Source organism: Ascaphus truei, unplaced genomic scaffold (assembly GCF_040206685.1).
Source record: "Ascaphus truei isolate aAscTru1 unplaced genomic scaffold, aAscTru1.hap1 HAP1_SCAFFOLD_1668, whole genome shotgun sequence".
NCBI lineage: Eukaryota > Metazoa > Chordata > Amphibia > Anura > Ascaphidae > Ascaphus > Ascaphus truei.
The window spans coordinates 15719-36528 of NW_027454561.1; the positions used below are offsets into that span (position 1 = coordinate 15719).

At 55.8% G+C, this 20810-nt stretch overlaps 1 protein-coding gene across 1 annotated transcript in view; it reads left to right on the forward strand.

Annotated features, from left to right (window-relative positions):
• LOC142476730 (membrane-spanning 4-domains subfamily A member 8-like) overlaps window positions 1–20810 on the forward strand; it is a gene marked incomplete at its 3' end in the record, with an annotated part of 34541 nt that overhangs the window by 11350 nt on the left and 2381 nt on the right. Inside the window, exons 2-3 of the mRNA XM_075581893.1 lie at window positions 11645–11761; window positions 20537–20593. Coding sequence (XP_075438008.1) covers window positions 11645–11761; window positions 20537–20593 — 174 coding nt within the window. The remainder of the gene's footprint in view (window positions 1–11644; window positions 11762–20536; window positions 20594–20810) is intronic.

The window sequence follows — 20810 nt, forward strand, 5'->3', positions numbered from 1 at the left end:
TGCCATATGAACAGTCCATCTCCTCATCTCCAGAGTCCGCAAACTCAGTCGTCAGCGGAAGCTCTCGACGGGGCTCGGTGTTTGGACCACTCCGCTGTTGGATGGGATCCTCCCTTCTGGTTGGTGGTGGTATCCTCTCCACCGGATGGGTGACAGGAGTCCAGGTTCTCGGGGAATACTGTGGTTGGCGGCCTCCCTTGAGTGATCCAATGGCCTCGGACCCAGGACGGGCGTCTCTGCGGGAGTTTGTACCAGGAACCCTCCGAGATGGGAAAGGGTCTTCCGATCGGGTTGACTGGATCTCCCGAGCTGGCGGGTTGTAGACCCCTCGATTGTCTGCTCTCCTGCCTCTAGCATCACCGGAAGCAACTGGTGTTTGCACAGACCGTTCCCAGCTATCCTCTTGGGTGTCGTCGCCCAGGAAGTTTTCCACCAAGCGGACCGCTGAATCCAGGGAAAATGCAGCGTGTCGTTTTACCCAGGAGCGGGAGGAGGGGACAGTATATGTATGAACAATCTGTTCGAGCACAAATTGTTCAAGGATCTCTACCTTGGTATGCTTCTCTGGTTGTATACACCTGGTACATAAGTCTTACTAAGCGGTGGGCTACGACCCGGGGTCTGTCTTTGTTTGCATATTTGACTGTCCGGAACCGCTGTCGGTAGGTCTCTGGACTGAGGCCTAGGCGATCCAGAATAGCCGCCTTTAGTTGCTGATAGTCCATGGCCTCGTCTGCTGGAAGAGCCTGGTAGGCTGTCTGAGCTTCTCCTATGAGGAGTGGAGCCAGAGTCATTACCCAGCGATCAACTGTCCAGCCGTGGGCCGTGGCTACCCTTTCAAAAGTGAGGAGAAATGCCTCTGGGTCTTCGGTTGGCTTCATTTTAGGCAGCATCACCGGTGGGTTATTTGGTATAGCTGGTCTGCCTGGGGCTGGGCCTTCAACTAGGAGTTGGAGTAGCTTTTCCTCCCGCTGGGCCTGTTGCTCATCTTGCTGGGCCTGTCGCTCAGCTTGTTTCTCTGCTAGCTGGAGCTGTTGCTCAAGGAACTGAGAAAAAAAATTCTCCATTTTTTTTTTTTTTTTTTTGTGTGGCCCTTCAGATACAGGGGCCGTCCAAGGTCCCACTTCTGACACCACCTGTGGCAGGACGGCCTGTAGCCGAGGTCAGGGAACAGTCCACACGTGTAATTTCAGGGTAAATGAAAACGTTCAGTGGCTTTATTTCTCCACAGCAACATAACATGCGGGTACACTGTCCCTTTAAACAAACAAATCCTGCTCCACACTGGGAGGACTGACTAACACAGCAGGCCTAGCTAGCAGGCTGGCTGGCTAAACCAGAACCAAACCGTAAGAGTCTTTTAAGCAGTTAGAAAAACAAATTAAAAAGTCTTACTTTGGTTGCAGTAAGCAGTTTGATGTATCTGTCTGGCTAACAGCACATATCCATGTGCTCTGGTCTGAGAGAGCCAGCTACTGCCAGTCACAAGATCCTTTTCTACCTTCCTGGCTAAGGCCTTGCCCCCGCTGCCTACTAAAGCGTCCGCTGTGGCGGACGCTGCGCGCACGAGAGCCCTCCCCGCAATGGCGCCGGGCCCGCTGCGAGGGGGGGCCGCAGCGCTCGTGCGAGAGCTACTCCTGCTCTCAATAGAATTGAGAGCAGGACTCGCGTCGAGCGATTAGGCACGCCCCCCAGCCAATGAGGGCGAACCTGCCGGGTGATGTCATGGCCGCGCCCCCGTCACTCCTCCGCCACGCCCCCCCCCCCGGTCTCTCCTCCTGCAGTGAGCTGCAGACCGGGGAATCGGCTGAACGCGCCGCCAAAAGCGTGGGCGCGCGTTACAGCGGCGTGACCGGGGCCTTAGCCTAACAGGTGTCAGCTTGCCTCCTGATTTCCTAACTTCCACCTGAGTTAACCCTTATGAGTGCTGGATGAAGCACTCAGACATATGTCTCCCAGGCGTAACTGATAGGAGTTGACTTCACTCTGTCACAGCGCCCATGTGCCTGCAGCCCCATTGGCTGTTCGCAGCCCATGTGCCTGCAGCCCCATTGGCTGTTCGCGCCCATGTGCCTGCAGCCACATTGGCTGTTTACGCCCATGTGCCTGCAGCCCCATTGGCTGTTCGCGCCTATGTGCCTGCAGCCCCATTGGCTGTTCGCAGCCCATGTGCCTGCAGCCCCATTGGCTGTTTGCAGCCCATGTGCCTGCAGCCCCATTGGCTGTTCGCAGACCATGTGCCTGCAGCCCGATTGGCTGTTCGCAGACCATGTGGCTGCAGCCCAATTGGCATTATTCCTATTCTTTCATTTCAAATATCATCCATGTAATTTTTACTAGTTTTTATTTTTTTTATACATTTAACATATATATCTAGCAAGCCGTCGACAGCACCCGGCATTGATTGTAGGTTATTTTTATTAGTAAGGCCCTCCCATTGCTGAGGAAATGTCGGTCTCGCTATAATAAGCAACCATGGGAGCTGGTAGGACATACCTCCCGAAGAAGCGTCATATGGCGCAAAACGCGTAGAGGTGACATCATCACGGAGTGGGGAGCGGACGTGATGATGGAAGCCCAGCCAGCTGTGGATACTCACCAGTCTAGCACGGGGTGTGTTTCCCTTCTTATGTAAACAGGAACATCTTTCTGCACCCTGAACTTACTTATCCTTAGTTCTGTGGGTATTGGGAATTCTTCCTTGTGCATAGATTGTGCGGGTCTAAAGAGCCAATGTGATCTTTTTATTCTATCGTGTACTTTATGGGATTTTTTATGTTACTTTGAGTCAATTTATAAAGTTTTGGAATTTTGACTGATGGTTCTTTTCTCTTTTGCACTTCCTTTTTGTGTACATGTTCCTTTCAGGCCTCGCTGCCTTCCTCCCCCAGAGGGGTGGGGGTTATCCCGGAGAAGGCCTTGAGCTTTCGATAGTTCTGGGACTGAGAAGACATGGTTAGGGCTTCTACTAGTCGGAGTAGAGTTACTCCCAAGTCGGAGTATGCTGGCTCTTGGCTAGGAGTCTGCATAGGGCTGCTCTCATAACGGCTGGGGGTAGGTGACGGTGTGGAATGTTGGCTCGGCGGGATGCCTCTAGCAGGGCACTTGGGGTGAAGGTTACCCGGGTTACGGGTAAGTCTGCCCTGGTTGGTGTAATTGAGGCTGAGGCTTTAGTCCTCCATTCCCCGGGGATGTAGGAGGAGGTGGACGCTTCAGCCTGACAGGGGACCTCTAAGGAGGGTCCCGAAGTGGACACTGCATTGGAAGCTGGTAGCCCAGGTTATGTGAGCGGGCAGCCCGCGGGTCTCTGGTAAATTTAGGACCTGAGGAGCATCTTCCATGCATATTTCTTGGCCCTCGGTCAGTATTATGGTACTCCAATTAAATGTCGGGTCATATTTTTGGCCTCTAATCCAGCGGTGCGCAAACTGGGGGGTGCGCACCTCAGGGGGGGGTGAGACTGGCTGCGGGGGGGGCACGGGGTTTACAAAGGCCCCGCGCGCTTCCTGAAGTCACTTAAATTAAGTGCCGGGGGAGCTGCAGGGCCTCTGTAAGCCTTTACTTACCTTGGCTCCGGCGGCTTCCTTCCCGCGTCACCATGGCAATGAGGCTTCAAATGACGCCGTGAGGTCATGCAATGGCAACGTGTCGTCATGACACCGGAGCAGAGGTAAGTGGGGGTGGGGGAGGGCGCTGTCGGCAGAGGGGGCGCAGGGAAAAAAACTTGGCGCCCCCTGCTCTAATCCATGTGTTGGCCAGACTGGGGAGTCTTCTTATGGGATCCCGAACCTCCCACTGGGGCGTGAGAGCAGGAACATTTCCCACTGCGACCACGTGGTGGGGGGGATCTTGGACCTCCAAACCCCAGGCGTGGACCTCTTGCTGGGAGAACACAAACATGGTGTTGGATTTTGTTTTTCTAATTTAGCTGCTGATTTGGGCACCCCAGGTCTGAATCTCAGCAGCGCATCCAAATGTAGCCCCTTTTCCCCCGTTTCTACGGTGACTACTTGTGGTGCTTTACCTTATAGGCTCACAGGAGGCCTGATCCTCCGTTGCGGTGAGCCTGGGGTGTACCTGATCGTTCTGGTGACAGCACCTCCACCTTTGAGGGATCCTAGCAGCACTGGATAACCCCTTCACAGGACCCAATACAATGAACACACACACACTGGTATATAGTAACAGGTTTACTGAACATAGATAACACCATAACACATATTATGCGGACCTCGGGCGGCCATCCCCTCTGCAGTGCCCGACTGTCCAACCACTTTGTCCACACCCTGGTGATGTTCCCACCCAAAGTTGCCCTGGGCACTTAAACACCCGGTGTCCACAGGAGCCACAACCCACCCCAAAGTGTGCAGTAGCGCTACCCACAGAATGTGTGTGATTTGTTGGTGCCCTTGATGAGTTGGATACCTGCCAGGAGCTCCAGCCCCCGATTACCGTCGGCCATTGAGAAGATCAGTCTGTCCCACGTGGTCGTCGTCCGTGACGGCATCCGCCTCTGCGTGGAGAGGACTCTGACTGGAGTGTCCCACCGTGAGGAGCGTCTTTATATCTTACGGTGGTGGTCTAGTCCCAGACCACAGGCTGCAATTATTGTGCGGCATCGCTGCTGTGTCCTTAACATGATAAACTAATGGGGCAAAGTCCCTATCTGAGGGGCCTGTCCCTAAAGCACCCACAAGCTGAGGTGTCCCCCAAGTAACAATCTGAAGTGTCCCCCAAGTAACAATCTGAGGTGTCCCCCAAGTAACAATCTGAGGTGTCCCCTAAGTAACAACCTGAGGTGTCCCCCAAGTAACTGTAAGGATTCTGCTCGGTCCGTGCCGGGTTTTCACAACGGTCCAGGTTTTTTGGCTCTCCTGCCCTTTCTGCTCAATGTGGCCATTTTGGATACTGGCAGTCTGCAGTCACACATTACCCTTTCACCTATTTGGAATCACTGTTGTTGACCCCGGACCGTGAGCCCGACCTCGCTGCCTTCCGCCTGCCCTGACCTTTGCCTGTTGCCTGGACTTTGCACCACTGCCGCCAGCCCTGACCCCTGCCTGCTTACCGACTACAAATACGCTTACAAGATTTTGTGACCACCCGACCTCAGCATAGGACGCAAGTGGCACCACCGACTGCAGCGCCTGCCACTCGGGCAGGTAAGCTCGCAGACACTTCTAACGCTCTCCCAACTTGGAGGTCCAAGCCTCCCATTGGGGAGACTGCAGCCAAGCCTGCAGGCTTTGCGCATGAAACGCGGTGCTACCATTGTAACCAGACCGGGCACATGAAGCCTCAGTGCCCCGACCTGCGGCATTCCAGTTATCCCCCTCCGGGGCAATGCCCTCCAGCAGTAAAACTACTCAACCCCGTGGGACTGGCACCAACTGTGGAGCAGCAGGCAGCCATCCAACAGGTCCAGCAGCGGACCCAGGTGGCGGTCCCTACAGGCGGCACAGCAGCAGAGACAGACGGGACCCCAGTTGCAGACATCGGACTGCAAGCCAATGATGTCTGGAGGAAGCATTTGCGACCAGTGACCATTGGAGCTCACAAGGCAGCCGGCCTGATCGACTCCGGTGCTACAGTTACCCTGGTGCGTCCTGATATGGTTCGCCCAGAGGATATGCTCCCTGGACCAGGAATGCAGGTCACCATGCGAGACGGGGGACCCCGTTCAATCCAGGTTGCCCATGTATTTCTTGACTGGGGTGCTGGCCGAGGCGTGAGGGATGTGGGTGTTTTGCCTGGGTTGGATACTGAGGTGCTACTCGGTAACGACCTAGGACACCTAATCTGCTCTTTTTCCAGTGAAGTTGCTACTGTGGCCGCAGTCACAAGGAGCCAAAGTCGGGCACTTGCCCAGGCAGGGGAGCCTTTGGTACCCCTGCCGATTGAGGAGATCACCGTCCCCCTGCAGTTGGGAGCACTGATTCCTGCGGAGGCCGACCAGGTAAGCCAGACAGAGTCTGTACTGTGTCCTGACCTCCCTACCATTGTCCCTGTTTCCCTATCCCCTGACTTAGTGACTGAGGCTGAGTGGCCAGAGCTGGGTACACGGTTCCAAGAAGCAGTGCGGTCTGATCCCAGCTTAGAGGGCATGAGACTTCAGACATCCAAGTCTGCCTCTGAGGGTGGGTCGGATTGGTATCTCTGGTACCATGGGCTCTTGTACAGAGAGCAAGCTCAAGGCGCGCCAGATAGGGTATGGAAGGTAGGAGACAGTTAGTGGTACCCGGGGAGTATAGGCAGCAGTTGTTGCAGGCAGCCCACTCCATACAACTAGAGAGACATCAGGAGGTTACCCGCACCAGAGCCTGGCTATTGCAGCATTTCTACTGGCCGGGGGCATCACGGGCTGTGGCAGATTTTTGTCGCTCATGTGATGCCTGCCAGCGCGGTAGGCAAGGCGGGTGACCGTGTGAGAGTCCCCCTGAGACCACTACCGGTGATAGGTGAACCTTTCCAGAGGGTAGCGGTAGACATAGTGGGACCCCTTATGGTCCCTAGCTGGACGGAATGCACTACCTCCTCACGATGGTCGATTTTGCGACCCGATACCCTGGGGCTGTGGCACTGTCCTCGATCGAAGCTAAGAAGGTGGCAGTGGCTCTGATAGGGATTTTCTATAGGGTAGGTTTCCCTAGTGAGATTCTAACCGATCAGGGGATGCAATTCATGTCTGAATTGCGCCACTGTCTCTGGGAGGTGTGCGGGGTGACAACCCTCCGCACTGCCCCTTATCACCCCCAGACAAACGGATTATGTGAGAGGTTTAATGGTACCCTGAAGCAGATGCTGCGAACCTATATAGAGGCTGAAGGGAAAGACTGGGAGATTCATCTGCAGCACTTGCTGTTTGCCTACCATGAGGTACCGCAAGAATCTACTGGGTTTTCACCATTTGAGCTTCTATACGGTCGCAGGGTCAGTGGACCGCTTGACCTGTTCCATGAGGGGTGGGAAGGGGAGACTACTACTACTGATGCTTCTGTGCTACAGTATATACTAACTCTCAGGAGACCGGATAGACCGACTCATGGGGTTAGCACAGGCTAACCTCAGGGATGCTCAGACCAAGCAGAAGACTTGAAATGATCAAAATGCCCGTAATAGAGAGTTCATCCCTGGGCAGCAAGTGCTTGTTCTGAAGCCCACTTGGCAGAACAAACTCATGGCTGCCTGGGCTGGCCTGTATACGTTTTTCCGGCAGATGAACGAGTGCAACTATGTTGTACAATTAGATCAGGAGACAGGGAGACATAGAACATATCACATAAACATGTTGAAGGAGTACTTCCAGAGTGTGGCATCGGTGATAGCTATCTGTAGCCCACCGATGGAGGACCTAGTGAGCCCTGCTCTGCCCGACCTCCTAGGGGACGCTAGGCAAGGGGGCACAGTTGAGCAGGTAGGGATAGGTTCCCAGCTTGAGGCACCCAGCGGGTGCAGGCACAAGCTATTCTAGATCAGTACCAGGACCAGTTCACGGATAAGCCAGGCAGGACCCATATCACTGATCACCCAGTCCACACTGTGGATCAGAGACCCCTGCATAAGAATGCCTATCGGGTATCAGCAGAGTTGAAGCGTAGTATAGAGGAGGTGGAAGAGATGCTTGCCCTATGGGTAATAATACCGTCTCAGAGTCATTGGGCTTCACCGGTAGTCCTGGTACCTAAGAAGGACGGGACCACCCAATTCTGTGTGGACTACCGGCAGCTCAACACCCAGACGGTGTCAGATGCCTATCCCATGCCCCACATGGACAAGCTGTTAGATGAGCTCGTGGGGGCAGGTATCTGACTGCCATGGATTTGTCCAGGGGGTACTGGCAAATCCCACTGACCAAGGAGGTGCAGGTGAAGTCGGCTTTCATCACTCCGAGTGGCTAAAATGAATTCCTAGTTATGCCATCCGGGATGAAGAATGCCCCGGCTACCTTCCAACGCCTGGTCAATAGGTTACTGGAAGTGATGCAGGGTTTCGCAGGGGCATACCTGGATAATACAGCAGTGTTTAGTAATTCCTGGGAATCACATATAGTGCATGTAGCAGCGGTGCTGAAACGGATAGCAGAAGCAGGGCTGACACTCAAGCCATCTAAATGTCTAGTCAGGATGGCAGAGGTACTGTACCTCGGGCATAGAGTAGGGGGGGGGCATCTCAAGCTACCGGAGCCGACTAAGGTAGAGGCAATTCTCGAGTGGCCAGTGCCCTGAATAAAGAAGCAGGTTATGGCTTTTTTAGACACCGCTGGTTACTATAGGAAGTTTGTCCCCCAGTACAGCGCCCTGGCCAAACCCCTGACTGACCTGACCCAGAATAAACTCTCGGTTCTGGTTACCTGGTCTCCCGCTTGTGAGGAGGCATTCCAGGCTCTGACGTCTGCCCTGGCTAGTCCTCCCATCCTGGCAGCCCCTGACAACAGCAAGTGGTACGTGGTGCAGACCGATGCCTCGGACTATGGTGTCGGTGCTGTACTCAGCCAGGTAGGCGAGGATTGGGGAAACCCAATCGTCTACCTGAGCCGCAAGCTGTTGCCTCTGGGGGTGGCTTATGCCACCATTGAGAGAGTGCCTGGCCATCGTATGGGCACTAAAGAAACTCCAGCTCTACCTGTATGGTAGAGCTTTTACTGTGATCACTGATCACAATCCCCTCAGCTGGTTACAGAGGGTGTCGGGGGACAATGGCAAACTTCTGCGCTGGAGCCTTGCCCTGTAGGAATATGACTTCAGTATCCAGCACAAGAAACGTAGTGAGCACGGGAATGCAGATGGACTCTCCCGACAGGACATCCCCAGTGACCAGAAAACTTCCCGGATCTCCAGGTCTGTGGAGCCACCTGCGGGGGTGACCGCCCCAGAGCCTTGGTCTTGGGGGGGAGGTGTGACGGGAGGGGGTAATCAGGCTATCTAATAAAGGTTAAGCCTGCTGGTTACCCCTGAACCCGTGGGGTCCCTGGTACCTCCATAAGCCAGGGACCAGGGACAATACATGCTGGAAAATAAGATGACCCTGTATTTTTCCTATTTCCTGTTCCCTTAGCCCTAGAACTGTGACATTTCTTGTGTGTCAGTTTTAGGGGGGATATTTGGGTTGAAATACAATTATTTTGGTTGCAGGAGTTGGGGGGCCAAAGTTGCCGGTAGTCATTTCATTCTTCCCAGCGAGCAGGCATGATTTGCCGGTACGCAGGGTGAATTACACCGGGGCTTCCCTGTGTCCCCCAGACTCCTGGATTTCGAGCCCAAATATCCCCAAGTTATTTCCCTTATAAGTATAAGGTCCCCCAAAGTATATTCTGTAATAAAGTGTACTTTATATTGTGTTTTGCGTTTACTATAAGGCTCTATACAGACAGCCCAGGCATAGGGTTAAGGTGCTAGCTAGTTTGCGTAGGGTCCATAGATGGAGGAGACGGGATGTTGAGAGGTGTCAGGGTGCTAAGTGGACAGGGCAGGGCGGAGTACTGGTTCTGGAGTACAGAGACCCCCTGGGGTCAGCCTTTGCTGAAGCAGGCACCTTGCACCTAGAAAAGCCTAGCTTTTACCCCCAGACCCAAAGTAAGTGTGTATATTCTCTGTATTTTGTATTTCTGTGTGTTTCCGAGGTCTTATCCCAATAACCCTCGTTTTATTTCACTGCCTTTGTTTTGCCTATTGACCGATCCCTTAAATATAAATGTGTTAAGAGACCTGGTCTACCGTGACAGCACCGTCACAGTAGCAACCTGAGGTGTTCCCCCAATAACAACCTGAGGTGTTCCCCCAAGTAACAACCTGAGGTGTTCCCCCAATAAAAACCTGAGGTGTTCCCCCAAGTAACAACCTGAGGTGTTCCCCCAATAACAACCTGAGGTCTCCCCCAGGTAACAACCTGAGGTGTTCCCCCAATAACAACCTGAGGTCTCCCCCAGGTAACAACCTGAGGTGTTCCCCCAATAACAACCTGAGGTGTCCCCCAAGTAGCAACCTGAGTTGTCCCCCAATAACAACCTGAGGTGTTCCCCCAATAACAACCTGAGGTGTTCCCCCAAGTAACAACCTGAGGTATCCCCCAATAACAACCTGAGGTGTCCCCCAGGTAACAACCTGAGGTGTTCCCCAATAACAACCTGAGGTGTTCCCCCAATAAAAACCTGAGGTGTTCCCCCAAGTAACAACCTGAGGTGTTCCCCCAATAAAAACCTGAGGTGTTCCCCCAAGTAACAACCTGAGGTGTCCCCCAATAACAACCTGAGGTGTCCCCCAAGTAACAACCTGAGGTGTTCCCCAAGTAACAACCTGAGGTGTCCCCCAATAACAACTTGAGGTGTCCCCCAGGTAACAACCTGAGGTGTTCCCCAATAACAACCTGAGGTGTTCCCCCAAGTAACAACCTGAGGTGTTCCCCCAATAACAACTTGAGGTGTCCCCCAGGTAACAACCTGAGGTGTCCCCCAGGTAACAACCTGAGGTGTTCCCCAATAACAACCTGAGGTGTCCCCCAAGTAACAACCTGAGGTGTTCCCCAATAACAACCTGAGGTGTTCCCCCAAGTAACAACCTGAGGTGTCCCCAATAACAACCTGAGGTGTTCCCCCAAGTAACAACCTGAGGTGTCCCCCAATAACAACCTGAGGTGTCCCCCAATAACAACCTGAGGTGTTCCCCAAGTAACAACCTGAGGTATCCCCCAAGTAACAACCTGAGGTGTTCCCCCAAGTAACAACCTGAGGTGTTCCCCCAATAACAACCTGAGGTGTCCCCCAGGTAACAACCTGAGGTGTCCCCCAATAACAACCTGAGGTGTTCCCCAAGTAACAACCTGAGGTATCCCCCAAGTAACAATCTGAGGTGTTCCCCAATAACAACCTGAGGTGTCCCCCAATAACAACCTGAGGTGTTCCCCCAAGTAGCAACGTGAGGTGTCCCCCAAGTAGCAATCTGAGGTGTCCCCCAACTAACAACCTGAGGTGTCCCCCAAGTAACAATCTGAGGTGTCCCCCAAGTAACAACCTGAGGTGTCCCCCAAGTAGCAACGTGAGGTGTCCCCCAAGTAGCAACCTGAGGTGTCCCCCAACTAACAACCTGAGGTGTCCCCCAAGTAACAACCTGAGGTGTTCCCCCAAGTAACAACCTGAGGTGTTCCCCCAATAACAACCTGAGGTGTTCCCCCAAGTAGCAACGTGAGGTGTTCCCCCAAGTAACAACCTGAGGTGTTCCCCAATAACAACCTGAGGTGTTCCCCCAAGTAACAACCTGAGGTGTTCCCCAATAACAACCTGAGGTGTTCCCCCAAGTAACAATCTGAGGTGTCCCCCAAGCAACAACCTGAGGTGTCCCCCAGGTAACAACCTGAGGTGTTCCCCCAAGTAACAACCTGAGGTGTCCCCCAAGTAACAACCTGAGGTGTCCCCCAAGTAACAATCTGAGGTGTCCCCCAAGTAACAATCTGAGGTGTCCCCCAGGTAACAATCTGAGGTGTCCCCCAAGTAACATCCTGAGGTGTTCCCCCAAGTAACAACCTGAGGTGTCCCCCAAGTAACAACCTGAGGTGTTCCCCCAAGTAACAACACACACCAACACACCAACACACACTTTTCTTTGCACTGATCCTTAGAGCATTTCCTGCTCTCCCTTCTCTCTGTCCGCAGACCACGCACATCGTTCTGACGCTCTTAGAAATTGCCCTGGGGATCGTCCTGATCCTCACGATTGAATTTGTAGCAGTCAGCGTATACAGCGGCATCAACTTCTGGGGAGCAGCGTTTGTGAGTACCGAGCTCCGCCACGGACTATGTGTGTGATCGTGGAGAAAGTCTGACAGCGGCCCTGCCATGCGTAAAGTGTTCAGTGTGTGTGTGTGTTTGTGAGTACCGAACTCCGCCACGGTCTATGCGTGTGATCGTGGAGAAAGTCTGACAGCGGCCCTGCCATGCGTAAAGTGTTCCGTGTGTGTGTGTGTGTTTGTGAGTACCGAGCTCCGTCACGGACTATGCGTGTGATCGGGGTGAACGTCTGACAGCGGCCCTGCCATGCGTGACTGTCCCAGTGAGGCCTTCGGCGGCATTGAGCTCTGGCAGTTTTCTACCTAAGAGCTGACGCGCGTTTGAGGACAAGTGTGGCGGCTGGCGGTGTGGAGCCACAGGAGTTGTGCTTCCCGGCGGTGCAGAAGCCTCTAGACGGTCGAGTTGTATCATCTACTCCCCAGGCCTCGGAGGGTTAAGTGTGACTATGCTACAGGCGTATATACATCAGCATTGCATTTTTAGCCCCACTGGATGCCATCGCTTTATTAGTGTTTCTTGCCCAACAAGCACACGTTTGTTGTTTTTATGTTTACATTTTAATCATTATATTAAATTGCTGTCTTATTTTGCATACTATATCAGTGATTTCTTGTTTGTATTTAGTTGCACTATGATCTTTTTTTCTCTCTTTTTTTCTCTTTTATGTTGTTGTCATATATGTTTGTTTGTCTGAGATTACATTGAGGACACTTCCATGGAACTCATCCCAACCTTTTGAATTGGACTATATTTGGTCAGATTTTTTATTTCTTTTAGGCGCCGGTTTATTTGTCTTAATTGTGTTTTTTGGTTTGTGTCACCTATTTTTCCTGGCAGCCTTCACTTCTATATTTCAGGGGTGCATTTATATATATTAGTTGATCAATTGTCACAATTTTTTGTATTTTTATTGCATTAGCGCTGTTCCCACTGCCCTTCCCCTTTCTCAGGACCTCACAGAGCTCCCAACCTGCAAGGAAGCAGGGCCTCACCGAGCTCCCCAACCTGCAAGGAAGCAGGGCCTCACTGAGCTCCTCAACCTGCAAGGAAGCAGGGCCTCACAGAGCTCCCAACCTGCAAGGAAGCAGGGCCTCACAGAGCTCCCAAACCTGCAAGGAAGCAGGTCCTCACCGAGCTCCCAAACCTGCAAGGAAGCAGGAACTCACAGAGCTCCCCAACCTGCAAGGAAGCAGGGCCTCACCGAGCTCCCCAACCAACCTGCAAGGAAGCAGGGCCTCACAGAGCTCCCCAACCTGCAAGGAAGCAGGGCTTCACAGAGCTCCCAACATGCAAGGAAGCAGGGCCTCACAGAGTTCCCAAACCTGTAAGGAAGCAGGGCCTCACAGAGCTCCCCAACCTGCAAGGAAGCAGGGTCTCACCGAGATCCCCACCTGCAAGGAAGCAGGGCCTCACAGAGCTCCCCAACCTGCAAGGAAGCAGGGCCTCACCGAGCTCCCAACCTGCAAGGAAGCAGGAACTCACAGTGCTCCCAACCTGCAAGGAAGCAGGGCCTCACAGAGCTCCCCAACCTGCAAGGAAGCAGGGCCTCACCGAGCTCCCCAACCTGCAAGGAAGCAGGACCTCACCGAGCTCCCACACCTGCAAGGAAGCAGGGCCTCACAGAGCTCCCAACCTGCAAGGAAGCAGGTCCTCACCGAGATCCCACACCTGCAAGGAAGCAGGGCCTCACAGAGCTCCCCAACCTGCAAGGAAGCAGGGCCTCACAGTGCTCCCAACATGCAAGGAAGCAGGGCCTCACAGAGTTCCCAAACCTGCAAGGAAGCAGGGCCTCACAGAGCTCCCCAACCTGCAAGGAAGCAGGGCCTCACAGTGCCCCCCAACCTGCAAGGAAGCAGTGCCTCACATAGCTCCCCAACCTGCAAGGAAGCAGGGCTTCACAGAGCTCCCAACCTTCAAGGAAGCAGGGCCTCACCGAGCTCCCAACCTGCAAGGAAGCAGGGCCTCACCGAGCTCCCATCCTGCAGGAAGCAGGGCCTCACCGAGCTACCACATCTGCAAGAAAGCAGGGCTTCACCGAGCTCCCCAACCTGCAAGGATGCAGGGCCTCACCGAGCTCCCCAACCTGCAAGGAAGCAGGGCCTCACCGAGCTCCCCAACCTGCAAGGAAGCAGGGCCTCACCGAGCTCCCCAACCTGCAAGGAAGCAGGGCCTCACCGAGCTCCCCAACCTGCGATGAAGCAGGAACTCACAGAGCCCCCCAACCGGCAAGGAAGCAGGGCCTCACAGAGCTCCCCAACCTGCAAGGAAGCAGGAACTCACAGAGCTCCCAAACCTGCAAGGAAGCAGGGCCTCACAGAGCTCCCCAACCTGCAAGGAAGCAGGGCCTCACAGAGCTCCCCAACCTGCAAGGAAGCAGGGCCTCACAGAGCTCCCCAACCTGCAAGGAAGCAGGGCCTCACCGAGCTCCCCAACCTGCAAGGAAGCAGGGCTTCACAGAGATCCCCAACCTGCAAGGAAGCAGGAACTCACAGAGCTCCCAACCTGCGAGGAAGCAGGGCCTCACAGAGCTACCCAACCTGCAAGGAAGCAGGAACTTACAGAGCTCCCAACCTGCGAGGAAGCAGGGCCTCACCGAGCTCCCAAACCTGCAAGGAAGCAGGGCCTCACAGAGCTACCCAACCTGCAAGGAAGCAGGGCCTCACCGAGCTCCCAAACCTGCAAGGAAGCAGGGCCTCACAGAGCTCCCCAACCTGCAAGGAAGCAGGAAATCACCGAGCTCCCCAACCTGCAAGGAAGCAGGGCCTCACAGAGCTCCCACATCTGCAAGGAAGCAGGGCCTCACCGAGCTCCCCAACCTGCAAGGAAGCAGGGCCTCACAGAGCTCCAAACCTGCAAGGAAGCAGGAACTCACAGAGCTCCCCAACCTGCAAGGAAGCAGGGCCTCACAGAGCTCCCCAACCTGCAATGAAGCAGGGCCTCACCGAGCTCCCCAACCTGCAAGGAAGCAGGGCCTCACAGAGCTCCAAACCTGCAAGGAAGCAGGGCCTCACAGTGCTCCCAACCTGCAAGGAAGCAGGGCCTCACAGAGCTCCCCAACCTGCAATGAAGCAGGGCCTCACCAAGCTCCCCAACCTGCAAGGAAGCAGGGCCTCACAGAGCTCCCAACCTGCAAGGAAGCAGGAACTCACCGAGCTCCCCAACCTGCAAGGATGCAGGGCCTCACCGAGCTCCCCAACCTGCAAGGAAGCAGGGCCTCACAGAGCTCCCAAACTGCAAGGAAGCAGGAACTCACAGAGCCCCCCAACCGGCAAGGAAGCAGGGCCTCACAGAGCTCCCCAACCTGCAAGGAAGCAGGAACTCACAGAGCTCCCAACCTGCAAGGAAGCAGGGCCTCACCGAGCTCCCCAACCTGCAAGGAAGCAGGGCCTCACAGAGCTCCCCAACCTGCAAGGAAGCAGGGCCTCACAGAGCTCCCCAACCTGCAAGGAAGCAGGGCCTCACCGAGCTCCCCAACCTGCAAGGAAGCAGGGCCTCACAGAGCTCCCCAACCTGCAAGGAAGCAGGAACTCACAGAGCTCCCAACCTGCGAGGAAGCAGGGCCTCACAGAGCTACCCAACCTGCAAGGAAGCAGGAACTCACAGAGCTCCCAACCTGTTAGGAAGCAGGGCCTCACAGAGCTACCCAACCTGCAAGGAAGCAGGGCCTCACCGAGCTCCCAAACCTGCAAGGAAGCAGGGCCTCACAGAGCTCCCCAACCTGCAAGGAAGCAGGGCCTCACCGAGCTCCCCAACCTGCAAGGAAGCAGGGCCTCACAGAGCTCCCACATATGCATGGAAGCAGGGCCTCACCGAGCTCCCCAACCTGCAAGGAAGCAGGGCCTCACAGAGCTCCAAACCTGCAAGGAAGCAGAGCCTCACAGTGCTCCCAACCTGCAAGGAAGCAGGGCCTCACCGAGCTCCCCAACCTGCAAGGAAGCAGGGCCTCACAGAGCTCTCAACCTGCAAGGAAGCAGGAACTCACCGAGCTCCCCAACCTGCAAGGATGCAGGGCCTCACCGAGCTCCCCAACCTGCAAGGAAGCAGGGCTTTGCAGAGCCCCCCAACCTGCAAGGAAGCAGGGCCTCACCCAGCTCCCCAACCTGCAAGGAAGCAGGGCCTCACGAGCTCCCCAACCTGCAAGGAAGCAGGGCCTCACAGAGCTCCCAACCTACAAGGAAGAAGGGCCTCGCCGAGCTCCCCAACCTGCAAGGAAGCAGGGCCTCACAGTGCCCCCCAACCTGCAAGGAAGCAGGGCCTCACCGAGCTCCCACACCTGCAAGGAAGCAGGGCCTCACAGAGCCCCCCAACCTGCAAGGAAGCAGGGCCTCACAGAGCTCCTAACCTGCAAGGAAGCAGGACCTCACGGTGCTCCCCAACCTGCAAGGAAGCAGGGCCTCACAGAGCTCCCAAACCTGAAGGAAGCAGGAACTCATAGAGCTCCAAACCTGCAAGGAAGCAGGGCCTCACAGAGCTCCCAACCTGCAAGGAAGCAGGGCCTCACAGAGCTCCCAACTTGCAAGGAAGCAGGGCCTCACAGAGCTCCCAACCTGCAAGGAAGCAGGGCCTCACCGAGCTCCCATCCTGCAGGAAGCAGGGCCTCACCGAGCTCCCCAACCTGCAAGGAAGCAGGGCCTCACAGAGCTCCCCAACCAACCTGCAAGGAAGCAGGACCTCACAGAGCTCCCCAACCAACCTGCAAGGAAGCAGGACCTCACAGAGCTCCCAACCTGCAAGGAAGCAGGGCCTCACAGAGCTCCCAACCTGCAAGGAAGCAGGGCCTCACAGAGCTCCCCAACCTGCAAGGAAGCAGGGCCTCACAGAGCTCCCAACCTACAAGGAAGAAGGGCCTCGCCGAGCTCCCCAACCTGCAAGGAAGCAGGGCCTCACCGAGCTCCCCAACCTGCAAGGAAGCAGGAACTCATAGAGCTCCAAACCTGCAAGGAAGCAGGGCCTCACAGAGCTCCCAACCTGCAAGGAAGCAGGGCCTCACAGAGCTCCCAACTTGCAAGGAAGCAGGGCCTCACAGAGCTCCCAACCTGCAAGGAAGCAGGGCCTCACCGAGCTCCCATCCTGCAGGAAGCAGGGCCTCACCGAGCTCCCCAACCTGCAAGGAAGCAGGGCCTCACAGAGCTCCCCAACCAACCTGCAAGGAAGCAGGACCTCACAGAGCTCCCCAACCAACCTGCAAGGAAGCAGGACCTCACAGAGCTCCCCAACCTGCAAGGAACAGGACCTCACAGAGCTCCCCAACCTGCAAGGAAGCAGGAACTCACAGAGCTCCCAACCTGCAAGGAAGCAGGAACACACAAAGCTCCCCAACCTGCAAAGAAGCAGGGCCTCACCGAGCTCCCCAACCTGCAAGGAAGCAGGGCCTCACAGAGCTCCCAACCTACAAGGAAGAAGGGCCTCGCCGAGCTCCCCAACCTGCAAGGAAGCAGGGCCTCACCGAGCTCCCCAACCTGCAAGGAAGCAGGGCTTCACCGAGCTCCCACACCTGCAAGGAAGCAGGGCCTCACAGAGCTCCCAACCTGCAAGGAAGCAGAGCCTCACAGATCTCCCAACCTGCAATTAAGCAGGGCCTCACAGAGCTCCCAAACCTGCAAGGAAGCAGGGCCTCACAGAGCTCCCAAACCTGAAGGAAGCAGGAACTCACAGAGCTCCAAACCTGCAAGGAAGCAGGGCCTCACAGAGCTCCCAACCTGCAAGGAAGCAGGGCCTCACAGAGCTCCCAACCTGCAAGGAAGCAGGGCCTCACAGAGCTCCCAACCTGCAAGGAAGCAGGGCCTCACAGAGCTCGCAACCTGCAAGGAAGCAGGGCCTCACAGAGCTCCCCAACCTGCAAGGAAGCAGGGCCTCACAGAGCTCCCAACCTACAAGGAAGAAGGGCCTCGCCGAGCTCCCCAACCTGCAAGGAAGCAGGGCCTCACCGAGCTCCTCAACCTGCAAGGAAGCAGGGCCTCACCGAGCTCCCACACCTGCAAGGAAGCAGGGCCTCACAGAGCTCCTAACCTGCAAGGAAGCAGGACCTCACGGTGCTCCCCAACCTGCAAGGAAGCAGGGCCTCACAGAGTTCCCAACCTGCAAGGAAGCAGGGCCTCACCCAGCTCCCAATCTGCAAGGAAGCAGGGCCTCACAGAGCTCCCAAACCTGCAAGGAAGCAGGGCCTCACAGAGCTCCCAAACCTGAAGGAAGCAGGAACTCACAGAGCTCCAAACCTGCAAGGAAGCAGGGCCTCACCGAGCTCCCATCCTGCAAGGAAGCAGGGCCTCAAAGAGCTCCCAACCTGCAAGGAAGCAGGGCCTCACAGAGCTCCCAACCTGCAAGGAAGCAGGGCCTCACAGAGCTCCCAACCTGCAAGGAAGCAGGGCCTCAAAGAACTCCCCAACCTGCAAGGAAGCAGGGCCTCACAGAGCTCCCATCCTGCAAGGAAGCAGGAACTCACCGAGCTCCCAACCTGCAAGGAAGCAGGGCCTCACCGAGCTCCCCAACCTGCGAGGAAGCAGGGCCTCACCGAGCTCCCAACCTGCAAGGAAGCAGGGCCTCACCGAGCTCCCCACCTGCAAGGAAGCAAGGCTTCACCGAGCTCCCCAACCTGCGATGAAGCAGGGCCTCACAGAGCTCCCAACCTGCAAGGAAGCAGGGCCTCACAGTGCTCCCAACCTGCAAGGAAGCAGGGCCTCACAGAACTCCCCAACCTGCAAGGAAGCAGGGCCTCACAGAGCTCCCCAACCTGCAAGGAAGCAGGGCCTCACAGAGCTCCCAACCTGCAAGGAAGCAGGAACTCACCGAGCTCCCAACCTGCAAGGAAGCAGGAACTCACAGAGCTCCCAACCTGGAAGGAAGCAGGGCCTCACAGAGCTCCTAACCTGCAAGGAAGCAGGGCCTCACAGAGCTCCTAACCTGCAAGGAAGCAGGAACTCACAGAGGTCCCCAACCTGCAAGGAAGCAGGGCCTCACAGAGCTCCCAACCTGCAAGGAAGCAGGGCCTCACAGAGCTCCCAACCTGCAAGGAAGCAGGGCCTCACCGAGCTCCTCAACCTGCAAGGAAGCAGGGCCTCACCGAGCTCCCACACCTGCAAGGAAGCAGGGCCTCACAGAGCTCCTAACCTGCAAGGAAGCAGGACCTCACGGTGCTCCCCAACCTGCAAGGAAGCAGGGCCTCACAGAGTTCCCAACCTGCAAGGAAGCAGGGCCTCACCCAGCTCCCAATCTGCAAGGAAGCAGGGCCTCACAGAGCTCCCAAACCTGCAAGGAAGCAGGGCCTCACAGAGCTCCCAAACCTGAAGGAAGCAGGAACTCACAGAGCTCCAAACCTGCAAGGAAGCAGGGCCTCACCGAGCTCCCATCCTGCAAGGAAGCAGGGCCTCAAAGAGCTCCCAACCTGCAAGGAAGCAGGGCCTCACAGAGCTCCCAACCTGCAAGGAAGCAGGGCCTCACAGAGCTCCCAACCTGCAAGGAAGCAGGGCCTCAAAGAACTCCCCAACCTGCAAGGAAGCAGGGCCTCACAGAGCTCCCATCCTGCAAGGAAGCAGGAACTCACCGAGCTCCCAACCTGCAAGGAAGCAGGGCCTCACCGAGCTCCCCAACCTGCGAGGAAGCAGGGCCTCACCGAGCTCCCAACCTGCAAGGAAGCAGGGCCTCACCGAGCTCCCCACCTGCAAGGAAGCAAGGCTTCACCGAGCTCCCCAACCTGCGATGAAGCAGGGCCTCACAGAGCTCCCAACCTGCAAGGAAGCAGGGCCTCACAGTGCTCCCAACCTGCAAGGAAGCAGGGCCTCACAGAACTCCCCAACCTGCAAGGAAGCAGGGCCTCACAGAGCTCCCCAACCTGCAAGGAAGCAGGGCCTCACAGAGCTCCCAACCTGCAAGGAAGCAGGAACTCACCGAGCTCCCAACCTGCAAGGAAGCAGGAACTCACAGAGCTCCCAACCTGGAAGGAAGCAGGGCCTCACAGAGCTCCTAACCTGCAAGGAAGCAGGGCCTCACAGAGCTCCTAACCTGCAAGGAAGCAGGAACTCACAGAGGTCCCCAACCTGCAAGGAAGCAGGGCCTCACAGAGCTCCCAACCTGCAAGGAAGCAGGGCCTCACAGAGCTCCCAACCTGCAAGGAAGCAGGAACTCACAGAGCTCCCAACCTGCAAGGAAGCAGGGCCTCACAGAGCTCCCCAACCTGCAAGGAAGCAGGGCCTCACCGAGCTCCCAACCTGCAAGGAAGCAGGAACTCACAGAGCTCCCAACCTGGAAGGAAGCAGGAACTCACAGAGCTCCCAACCTGGAAGGAAGCAGGAACTCACAGAGCTCCCAACCTGGAAGGAAGCAGGAACTCACAGAGCTCCCAACCTGGAAGGAAGCAGGAACTCACCGAGCTCCCAACCTGCAAGGAAGCAGGAACTCACAGAGCTCCCAACCTGGAAGGAAGCAGGAACTCACCGAGCTCCCAACCTGCAAGGAAGCAGGAACTCACCGAGCTCCCAACCTGCAAGGAAGCAGGGCAATATGCCACAGTGTACAACATGTTTAATGTGTTTATGCTTAACATGCGTGTAATATGTGTGTCTACTGTACAATATGCATGTTGTGTGTGTGTGTCACATGTAATGTATGTCTAACAGGTGTGTAGCGTGCAACACATTTAGGGTGTGTCTAACATGTGTAATGTGATTGTGTGAGTAACACGTATGTAATATGCATGTGTGTATGTCACGTGTGTAGTGTGTGAGTAACACGTATGTAATGCATGTGTTCTGCTCCCTGCAGTACATTATCTCAGGATCGCTGTCGGTCGCTGCTGAGAATAACCAGTCCCGCTGCCTGGTGAGTTCTCTGCCCGTCACAGACCTGCAGAGTATCACTCCCTCCCCTCCCCCGTCACAGACCTGCAGATTATCACTCCCTTCCCTCCCAAGTCACAGACATGCAGAGTATCACTCCCTCCCCTCCCCCGTCACAGACCTGCAGAGTATCACTCCCTCCCCTCCCCCGTCACAGACCTGCAGAGTATCACTCCCTCCCCTCTCCCATCACAGACCTG